We start from the raw sequence: 11,612 nt of genomic DNA on the forward strand, positions 1-11,612 counted from the left end.
GCAGTGGGGAAGACCGTTCTAATGGGCAACTTAATAGAAGTTGTGATATCAGTTACAAAGGTTAAATTGTTGGTCCTAGTCGAATCTAGAAAAGTTTATAAGCAACAGTTTGTAGAAGAGTGGGGGATGAATACATACACAAAAACCTTCACTTTTAAAATTATATATTGATAAAAAAGGATCAATACAAATTTTACAGATTGTTTGCGTAAAAGATAAGGTAAATAAAACATATCTAAATAATCTAGAGGTACACACAAATACACTTAGGAAAATAGAAAAGATTTGCTGTAAGAAAATAAGACTTGGAAATGTGTTCTTCACTTGCTTGAAGTGGTTCTTTCTCTTTAGAGAGAGTAGAGAGAGGTTTCTTCTTGGGTATGCTTCTTAAAATAAGAAAGACAAATTCTAATTGCTTGTATGTTTGAGTGAAGAATACTCAGCTATTTATACCCATTGCATTAAATGTAATTCAGAAGGTACACAATACGTGTCAAGCTTATTGAGAAAAGATTGTCCTTTGCTACAATGAATAGTACTTTTGTCTATTCATGAGCAGACATCTTTTCATAGAGTTGGTGAGCAATAGAATCAACTAATTGGCTCCATATTGTACTGTACTCTAGAAAAGATATGGGTTTGTCCTTAGTGTGTGGAAGGACAAGAAAAAAAAAACAAACGTGCATGGTAAGATTCATTTGATCGATGAATGCTGGGATGACGCTGGAGGTCTCTTCAGCATTCGCTGAGGATTGTGTCGTCTTCACACATATGCTGACTAGTTTGTAATCATTGAATGTCTCTTCAGATCACGAACTACTAGTCTCTAATCTTCAGTTTCTGTCTTCAACATTGTTGAAGGTTCTTGGGTGTGAGTTTTGTCTTCTTGAAGTATAAGAGTCAGTGGAGAGTTACAATGCATGTTTCAGTAATCACTGAACAGACTCAGTGATGATCGCTGAAACTGAATAAGCAGAAACACTATACTTCGATAGGTAAAAGGGATTATCATCAAATCAATGAGAGATGATCAACATAAATTATTCATTTCACCAATATATTGTTTTAACATAGATAAAAACTATGTCCAGGACGGACCACTTTCTGTCTTTCTCACTCCTATAGCAATATGCATGATTTTGTTATTCATGTCCATGTCGCCACTAAGAACATGGTGCCTACATATGGACTATTCAGATAGGCATTGTCCATTATGAGTAGTGGTCATAAAGGTCCAAAAAATGAATGAATCTACAGATGATTGAAGTTACATATATGGACATCAACAAGTACATAAATTACAAAAAATAATAAAAAATACGTATACAGAACAATTAAGCGCGACGAACAACATATCAAATCGATTGCAATATATGACCCAAAACCTTTGTTGTCTCTTGCAATGGTTCGGGTGGACTTGGGTTTCTTGAACAAGTGCGTTCGTCATGCAATTTTCGAACCTGGAGCATACAAGTAGTATCGTCGAAAACAATCGCCATTAAATGCTATTGACATCTTGCGAAGTAACAAACTGCATCATACCTTTATTTAGATGATTTTTTTACCTTTATTTGGAAATTTTCATGAAAACTTTTTAATCCTATTGCTAGCTTCAAACGATTCTCTCGTGTCGAACATTTGTAAAACATTCACATGTGATATAGGCTGGTAGGACATTGGTTTTCTTGGTTTGATATAAGGGGTGGACAAGGTAATAGATCAAGCATACCTAAAAAAATAATTCTTTATCCGAATTTCTTTATCATTTGAATTTTCATCACTGTCATCTTCGTCGAGGATATTCAAAATCTTTGTGGAAACTAAAACATCATCTTCTATGTTTCCTTCATTGAATGGAGACTCGTTCAAATCTAGAGTCTTGTTCAAATCTAGAACAACAAAAATACCATCTCCATTGTCATTTGTAAGTTCCAAAACCACAACAAGTTTTAACGAAAAATCGAAGCTTGGATGAGTTGTGCTACTATTGTGGAACTTGTTAGTGTTGTTAGTGGCTTGAACAAAGTTTGTTTAAGGAAACAAACTATCCCCACCGTACGGATTTCCACCACTACTTCCACAATCGGGAAGAAGCTGATACATAGTTTGCTAACTAGTAGTAGAAAGAAAGTACATGATTGATTTTCGACACAATATGGATTTTCAACACCATCTCCGTATTTTGGAAAAAACTGCTAATACATAGTTTGATTCCTCATAACAGGAAATTACATGGTTGATTGATCATGTCATCAGATCTATCTTAATCATTACCACCAAAATCGGCAACAAAAATTATCAACGATTGCGGTAGAATTTGATAAACCATGTTTTTAGACGTTGGAAACATCATTGTCATTACCAAACTAAAATATCTCACAACTCATCAAAGGATTTTTGTAAAATAATCTAAATGCACTTCCAAAACCTAACTTTTTCACCATGCGTTTAACCAATGCAGAATATTTTACGTGTGAAAGCAAAGGTGATAAACATTTCAGCGCTTCTAATGACATATACTCAGTAACACCATTAACCGTTTGTAACTAACCCCTACTCTAATATGATAACATTATCACTATGATGTGAATTCATATTTATTTGAGATAGTGTTATGAATAGATGAATGTGTTTGATCTAGAAAAAACTAGACATTATATACAAAAAAAATAAAAATCAAATTCTCCAACGGAGAATTAAGGTGGAGAAAATGTGTACAATTTTCAAGAAAATAATAGGTTTTTTTAGAGGTGGGACCCTTTCAGCATTTTCGCCAACAACCTCTTAAGTTGGTGAAATGCATGAAACATTGGAGGAATGTATGGAGATGTACCTACTTTTTATGACATGTGGACCCGACATCAGCATTTAGCCAATGTTGGAGGAACACTTTAGCGAAAGTACTTGTTTTTTGTGCAAATACTCCAAAAGTTGGTCATTTCCTTATATACACCATTGTATTTTGGTTATTTGTGCTATTTTCCCTATAATATATTAGTTAAATTTTATTTATTTTAATAAAAAATGAGAAAAAAACTAAAAAGCCCATAATTAACAGGGTTTTATAACAGCCATTAGACGAAGAGACCGAATTGGAACATTTTTGCAAACCACCATAATGACCAACGAGTAGTTTTGAAATTGTAAGAACAGAATGTTATAATCGGCAAACCACAAAGACCAAAATTGTAATTAACTCTAAATTCTATTGTGTTAAACCTTTTTCCAAAAAGTGTCAATATCCGACCTTCCCTCCTTTCATAACCCCAGTCAAACTAGTTACCATAGTTTTTCTTGTTTTTATGATATTCGCTTATGTTCTCCTTCTTATTAAACTTATCAATCTAAGATAATATTCATAGAATTTATTTTTACTTCAAAAATTATCTTAAACTTTATGTGATAGATAGATCCTTGTTCTTTTCATTTGATCGTTCTCATATGTTTTTCCTTGTTATTAGAAGAGAAAATTGTATCAAAATGGAATCAATTTTGATCTGTTTTCTATTTTGAAGAACCAACTTTCAAAATTACCATCTAAGGGTCTAAAGCAAACTTGTCGTTTATACAAGGGTCTTGGTTACTTGATAACCTACTAACGATGACATGAAATGCCAACCGAACATCAACATCATATCTTAACGAAAAAGAAAAATGACGTGACATAGCTTTCTTGGTAAGCCTCCCCCCTCAAAAAAAAGCCGCTAAACTGTGATGGATTCATCTTCAAAACAAATTTGATCAAAAAAATTCCACCATTGATGTCGCATCTCCATGAAATCCAGCAACAACGTTTCCACCATCATAAAATTTCCAACAACAATGCTCTACCATCCCTTTGCAAATGGAAATTTTGATGAAACCCCATTTGGGCTCAAAAACCCTAGAGAAAGGCGATTACAAAAGGTTGAAGGTGATACAACCTCAATCATTGTAAACCCAGTACACACGACAATTCCCATCGAAGTAATTTTCATGAGGAGGAAGAGAGATGAGCTGAAAACGTTATAAAAGATAAATAATTGTAAATCATTGCAAATCAATCTCCATCTCAGAACTGGAGATATTCTCATTTGAAAGTTGGAACACCATCTCACAGAACAAGAGATGGTGACAGCGTACCTTGTCGGAATTTGGAGATGGAGAAATAAAAGACCCAAACCGTTAGGATCTCTCTAACACCGACACCGGGAAGGAAGGGGCTGAGATGACGGATAAAAGGGCAATAACGACGAGAAGGGAGTAGAGATGGGGACGGCTAAAAAGTTTGACCCAAACCTTTAAATGATAATTTTAAATATTTTATGGGGTGTTTGATATTGCTTATAAAAATAATTTATTGATTTATTCCGGTGTGGTACCGGTAATAAGCACTTTTAAGTGTTTGGATAAACAACTTATACCGGTGTTAAACCGGTAATAATTTTTTTTTAAAAGTTAAACTCTTTTAACTTATAATAAATTGATACATGCTTTTATAAAAAAAGTAACTTGTAAGCAATCTCAAACACTATCTTATCTTAATACAAAAAGCTGAATAATATTAAGATGGACGAATAATCGTCTTGATTACAAATAGTTTTTCTTCTACCCTTTAAGAATATACAACAATCATATCAGCCAGTAAAAAATTGCCACGTAGAAAAGTGACGTGTTAGGCGATGTTCCTGCCTCTTTCCTTTAGATATATTTACCTTTTCACAATCAACTTCCCTCAAAATCTTGTTCTTGATCCCTACTTTCCCCTTTCATATTTTTCTTCATAATCTCATCCAATTTGCCTGCAGATCTGTTTGATTCCAGTCCAAGAAATGGGAGATAAGTATAATATGAAGAATCCATCGGTGAAGAGGATTTTGCAGGAGGTGAAAGAGATGCAATCCAATCCTTCTGATGATTTCATGAGCTTTCCTCTTGAGGTAAATCGTTTACAAATTTCTTTTGTTTTTCAATATAATCTATCTTCTTGTCTTCCTTTTCCTTAGATCCAACTTTATCTCTTCGTTCGGCGATTACGTTTAATTTCGCTTGAATTTTTGGTCGTGTTGGCATGATTAGGTTGATTCCATGCTGGATTTGACTATATAAAAGTATTATCTAATTGGGATTTCATTCTGTGGAATAATTTGAAGCTATTAAGTTTTCGCATTATTCAAGGGCTGTATTGCTTTTACATCAACTAAGATAATTGTTTGCTAAGGGTAAATATTTTTCGATTACCGTCTTATCCCAAAATTAGGGCTCTTTTGACTTCTAATCTGATAGTAGCATTCTAATGGTTATATGGAAAGGATTAGTGACTCTAGCAAGTTATGCGAAATATAACGACACAGTGATTTACATAGCTGGAAACTAAAAGAGCTGATGCCAATTTCATATTTCGAAGAGCATGGACGTTTCAAATTTTCAAAATCAAACTGGGATTCTGTTAATGGGGCAGAGGGATATGTTTATACGTGGTAGTTTATGTAGTTCTCTACTCAAATTAGTTTAATTGAGCTTCAATTCTCTCGATTCTGTAAAGGCTAAAGGCATAACTCTTAACTATGGATGTAAAAGAGCTCACTCTTGGGGCTTACATTGTCCTTGTTTAGGCTCTAAGAGTTATGGTATTCCCTTAATTAATTTAGGGCCATGCCTTTTGTTGGACATGCTCTAGAGAATCAATGGAAAAAAAACAAGAATAAAATGGTGTTGGTGTTAAATTTGTTTCGGAAGTTGTACCAGCTTTGTGTTCAAGTAGGTCTGTCATGAAAGTGTTATTATGTTTAGGAAGGGAGGAAATGATGAAGTACATGAGTCAGGTAGTCTCAGCTGAAGTGTTATTTTCTAGAAAAACGGAGATGGTCCTGAAATGGAAATTATTGCAATTGTTTATAGGACAGAAGGTTTAATACCTTCACTTGGTTAAGGAGCATAATACTATGATATGAATAGGTTGTTTCTAGGCTGAAGTGATTCAGCTGAGCCATTTCCAGCTATTGTTTCAAGGGACAAATGACAATGCTGGTTTTGTAGGTCAAGATAAAGCGTGGTGCAACCTGCGTTAAAACAATTGGGCAGATTAATTTTATTGACGTTTAATCTCATTGGATTCAAATCGGCTACATTCATTTTGCAGGAAAACATATTTGAATGGCAATTTGCAATAAGGGGACCAAGTGAAACCGAATTTGAAGGAGGAATTTACCACGGTCGAATTCAATTGCCTTCAGAGTATCCATTCAAACCACCATCATTTATGTTATTGACGGTAATGTTTTTTTCTCTATTATTCAGTTGATATTTCTATATCTCTGAACCCATTACCTCCCTACACCATACCAAATTAAACTAATTGTCTTTGTTTCAGCCGAACGGACGTTTTGAAACTCAGACCAAGATATGCTTGAGCATATCAAATCATCATCCTGAGCATTGGCAACCCTCATGGAGTGGTAAATAGAGTATTTTATTTTCTTTTATATAATTAGAATATGTCTAAAGATATGGATATCATTATCTCGTTCTGAATCACCACTATAGACTACTATGGCCATTTCAAAAGTAGAGATGCATTTTGATTTATCTGGTCAAACAAGTTATTTTCAGTGTAAAGATTTGAACATGATTTTAATTCGACACTAAAGATTTTTTGTTTAATGCTGGTAATTATACCAAACACGATCAGTAGGTCCCATTTGCGAGTCTTTTATTTAATCCGATACAATATCATTATGTTCCTCCAAGTTGTGTTATCTACGACTCATCAATTATTAAGCCACTACCAAATAGTCATGTATGGTTGAACGAATAAGCTGTGAGTCCTATTAAACTCATTAAGCTGTTAAAAAACAAGCCGTTAATCTATGATCTATCAATTATTGATCCTTTAAATGACTAGTGTGTAAGATCTTTGGAACATAGGTGGTTTTTTCAAGGTGTGTATTGTTGAGAAGACACATACACGTGCATCTGCATGTACACATACTTCACACGCACGCCCCCCTTTGCTTCAATGAAAGTTCTGTATGCACTCATGATATACATTCCGGTTAACACAGGTCTCTTGATTCTTAGCTATGAAACTTGTTGTTTGTGCATCTCTGATGTAACGAGGGGGGTGTCAGGGTGGGGTGGGTGCTGATGGTTAAAGCTTAAACCTTTTACCCAAAACAAAACTATAGTTTGGCTTTCTGTTTTTGCATTTAAATCTCACATAATTATGTTACATGCTGTAGAACTAATATCTAGTTTTCTTGCAGTTCGGACTGCTTTAACAGCACTTATTGCATTTATGCCCACCAGCCCGAATGGCGCCTTGGGCTCATTGGATTACAAGAAAGAAGAAAGGCGTGTGCTTGCAATTAAATCTCGGGAAGCTGCCCCTAAGTTTGGTACTCCAGATCGGCAAAGGCTCATCGATGAGGTCATCTTAACCACCCAAACTATCTTTTTGTTGTCATTATGACTTTCTAGGTGACACAAAATACAATTCTTGACTTAAAATTAGACCTAGAAGATATTATCTTCTAGGCATTGTTTACAAAATCCATATAAAAAATCTTGGTAGAAATTTACAGGGTTAAATGCTCATAATGGTAGCGTAACATGGGCCATTCTCCATAATAGGCAATGTTCTCTTTTACGCATAATGATAACATATTTTAATTATCGTTGATTTCAGGCGATGTACTGTGGTCCTTGTATGCATATAGTAATATGTTGCCTAAAATGGACAAAAAAAGAATTACATTGCCGAAAATATAAATTCTCTTAAAAATGTGTCATTATTATGCGCATTTAAATTTGACATCAGAACTCTAATACTGTAGAACAGTATAACTAAAATGGCACCAGAGGGTTAGGAGAACCATAACAAAATTTCATATATTTTCTACCAAAAAACCTTTAATGACCCTATAAATATGTTGGGATTATACATTCAGATTCATGAATACATGATGAGCAAGGCACCCCCGGTTCCTGAGCAGAGGTCTGAAGAAGATCCACCAGCAGCTGCTGCTGCCGCTGCCGCTGCCGCTGCCGCTGCCGCTGAAGTAGCAGATGACCCTCAAACAGAGATCATCGCAGAACAAGAGGTTGAAGAAAACCATGAAGTTCCCTCCAATGAAGAAGAGACAGAAGCTGAAGCTCCAAGGATATCGAAGCAGGTGGTAGCTACGGCTTCATCTTCTTCTTCTGTGCAACCGCAAGAGCAGGTGGTGAGGGTTCAGAAAGGTGGAGATGATCGCCTCTTTACGTGGGCGGCTGTCGGACTTACCATTGCTATCGTTGCTCTTCTCCTCAAGAAGTTCATGAAAGCTAGTGGGCATGGTGCAGTTTTCATAGATGAATCTTGAAATCTCCAAGTTTATGTGTTGCCAATGACAACATAAATAATAATACTAGTAATGTAAATGAGAGAATGTATTTAGTATATATATATATATATATATATATATATATATACAAGTTTAGAGCAAAAATCCACAAATCAGAGCAGTAATGTTGATTTTGTGTTGGTGGTATTTTGTATAGAATGAACCCATGACAAGTTTTCTTTGAAAAGAGTGTGTATTATGTTACCTTTTGTTTCGTAAATGAAATATTATTTCTGTCATGTTTTATTTGTATTTTGATGAACTTGTATATTTATACTATATTATAAAGTATTTTACTGTGAAGTTTTTTGAACATCCAATATTGTTGATAAATGCAAATCCCTTTAACATGTGTAATTACTCGACATGTACAAGTTTTTACGGCTATCTGTAGGTGGATATGAAGTGAAGATGGCTTAACAAAACCAACTTAAATCTTATTATTTATTTTTAACAAATACATCATAATATGAACACAAAACCAACTTCAAACTTTATTTTTTTAACTACCAACAACAACAATAACAATAACAAGAAGATGGAAATATTATCCAAGGGATTATTTGGTACCAATTAAGTTCCTTAGACTTTGATTACATCATCTTATTCCACATGCTGCTTCACCACAGTAACAGGGCATGAACTGTGATTCACAACATAGTTGCTCACACTCCCCAAAATAGCCCTGATCAAAACATACAAACATTAATTAACTCCCATTTAAATCCAATATAAAACATAACCTTACTGTTTTACCCTCAATCATTAATTACATACGGATCATATGAACCATGATACTAGATTGATTCTTATTGGTCTAAAGAGTTTGTATAGTCAACACAAATGAATTGGTTAATAAAAGATCACACTTCTATATATATATATATATATATATGTGTGTGTGTGTATATGAAGTACCCTATTTGTACCTCTTTAACTTGCCAAGGCCTCGGTTCCCTACGACAAGACAATCCAAGGGGATATTATCAACGGCTTCACATAGTTTCTCTCGAGCATCTCCCCAAAAGATTTTCATGAGAACAACAACCTGTATGCACGAACGATGAATTATTAACAACGTACGACTGTATCGTAGTTTCAATAAAGGAAACATTAATTAATTAATTACCTCTTTCTGAGTTGCAACCAAATTAACGATATCTAATGTTTCTGGATCAGGCTTCGTCCCATATTTCTTCATCACATGTGCATCAGTAAACTCGCTCAACGGAATCAAAGCTGAAAACAATTAATCCAACGTCTTAAGTAGTGGCACATGAAACACGTACGTAATATAAGGAATCGAATCGACAGTTAGTCACATGAAAGATCTTCGTCAAAATTAAGAATAATTGAGCAACAAAGAGGCCGAATAAAAGTGTCGTATAAAAGAGCTCATCTCACATGGACAGATCTTCCATGAATTTTATTAGCTTCATTTTCTTTGTTTTTAGCTTTTTAATTTTGAATTTATTATATATATAAAAAAAATTGCACTAAAAAACTTAAACACAGTAACTAACATATAAAAAACAATGAAGTAATTAACAAATTAAAGATGATTTTACAAAAAATATTCTTATATTTGTTTTTTTTATTAACCTAGAGTCCTAGATATCCACCCCGTTATACGAGCCAACTAATCTCAACACGACCACCTGCTTTGCAGATAGCCCAAAATTATCGCATTTGAACCTCATTGGCCAAAGGGGATTTTTATTCCTCCTTGGATTTGAACCTAGGACCTCCTGATACTTTTAACCTTTGGAGCCAAGCTCAAACCAATCAGACATCATTTTTGTTGTTTATTCTTATATTTGTTTGTGAAAAAAATTCTGGTCTGTCTCTGTCTTTATAAAAACAAAAGTCGTGGCTGGTGAATATAATAATATATACGACAAATCGAATCAAGACGATGTTATCCGATGAAACACATAATTTGCAGGACAGATTGACGACGACGATGATGAACACATGATTAGAAATGAAAAATTAACGTACGAGAACCGGTGGTTTCCCATAGCAGCATCTCGGTTTCTTCGGAATTGGTGTCAGGACGAATGTTGACAAGAATAAGGTGATCTCCCTTCCGTAACATGTTGTCGACAGCCCATTGCAACGCTGCTCTGCTACACATCGAGAAATCGACGGCCACTCCGACCTTTCTCACGTCTCCCATCTCTGTCTCTTTCTTTGCTTTCTCTCTCACACACTAAAACACGCACCGCTTCTTTCTCTTTCTCTTTCCAGAAACATAATGCGATGCTCTTTATGTGGTGGTAGATGACTTGTAAGAAACTGTAGCTTAACGGAACATTATTTGCTGTGATGTGACCCATGGTATCACTCATAGGCCTTCCTTTGATTTGTACCTTGTGCTATTTAGCTTGTACATCATGAAATAGAACTAAGCGCTGATTGTGTCAACTTCTTTAAAGATTCTTAATAAAAACTACATTAATATATAATTATAATGGTTAAATTTACTTATTATAACTAGAACACAATAATTAAAACCTAATTATAATCAAATGACAACAATAAAAATTACAATAATTAGAAGTGGGTAATTAATTTGTGTTATAGAAGTTGGTAATTAATTAATGGGTAAAATGCGTGAAATAACAACTTATTTTCAATTTTTTTATTACAACAATGTACTTTCAAAATATTTTTTATATGACATCGTACTTTCAAAAATTTACCCGTTATAGCATTGGATAACTTTTACCTTTTGAACATATTTTTCTTTATTGTCGTGTCAAACTTAAAATGATATGGAAGCCACATAGGATGAGTAGAGAGATCGAATTTAACGAAAACCAAACCCTTTTGGCAATCGGTGAATTTGTATCCATCTTTCCCAATCCGATTTGATTTGATTGAAGATCGATATAACTCAAATTCAATGAAATTAATGAAGAAAAAAAGTTGGATTGAACGATTCAAAACCTAATTTCTTATGTCCAATTGAAGTGGTAAAGAGATGGAAGCCTAGTTGATTGAAATTATTGGGGATTTTGTAGTTGATTGAATTGAAAGTGTTGTATGAAAGATATAGGGGGAAGGAGGCGATCATAGAAAACAAAAATTATAGTTGCACACCCAACATGTTTGTGGTAGTGTGCGGGAAAAGATCATCTTTCTTCGAGGACCATAAACCTTATGTGCATGCTATAGTGTGTACCATAAACCTGAGAGTTGGGAATTGGTGTTGATCCGCAAGCTCTTAGGCACATCCTTTTTTCA

The 11,612-nt window shown here is 34.4% G+C and overlaps 2 protein-coding genes across 2 annotated transcripts; one reads left to right on the plus strand and one right to left on the minus strand.

Moving 5' to 3' along the window:
• The first annotated feature begins 4,711 nt into the window (after positions 1-4,711).
• On the plus strand, positions 4,712-8,594 carry LOC112527998 (ubiquitin-conjugating enzyme E2 32-like). Its single transcript, XM_025138879.1, has 5 exons — positions 4,712-4,919; positions 6,122-6,253; positions 6,353-6,437; positions 7,245-7,408; positions 7,929-8,594. The coding sequence occupies exons 1-5, from the start codon at positions 4,812-4,814 to the stop codon at positions 8,340-8,342; spliced, it is 903 nt and encodes a 300-aa protein (XP_024994647.1). The 5' UTR covers positions 4,712-4,811; the 3' UTR covers positions 8,343-8,594.
• Positions 8,595-8,779: 185 nt separating this feature from the next.
• LOC112527805 (universal stress protein PHOS32) lies at positions 8,780-10,627 on the minus strand. Its single transcript, XM_025138615.1, has 4 exons — positions 10,365-10,627; positions 9,493-9,602; positions 9,293-9,411; positions 8,780-9,048 (listed from the first exon to the last, which is right to left on the minus strand). Exons 1-4 carry the CDS (start codon positions 10,540-10,542, stop codon positions 8,967-8,969), a joined length of 489 nt encoding a protein of 162 aa, XP_024994383.1. The 5' UTR covers positions 10,543-10,627; the 3' UTR covers positions 8,780-8,966.
• Positions 10,628-11,612: the final 985 nt, after the last annotated feature.

The sequence above is a fragment of the Cynara cardunculus genome, assembly GCF_001531365.2.
Source record: "Cynara cardunculus var. scolymus isolate 2C chromosome LG 15, CcrdV1, whole genome shotgun sequence".
Classification (NCBI taxonomy): domain Eukaryota; kingdom Viridiplantae; phylum Streptophyta; class Magnoliopsida; order Asterales; family Asteraceae; genus Cynara; species Cynara cardunculus.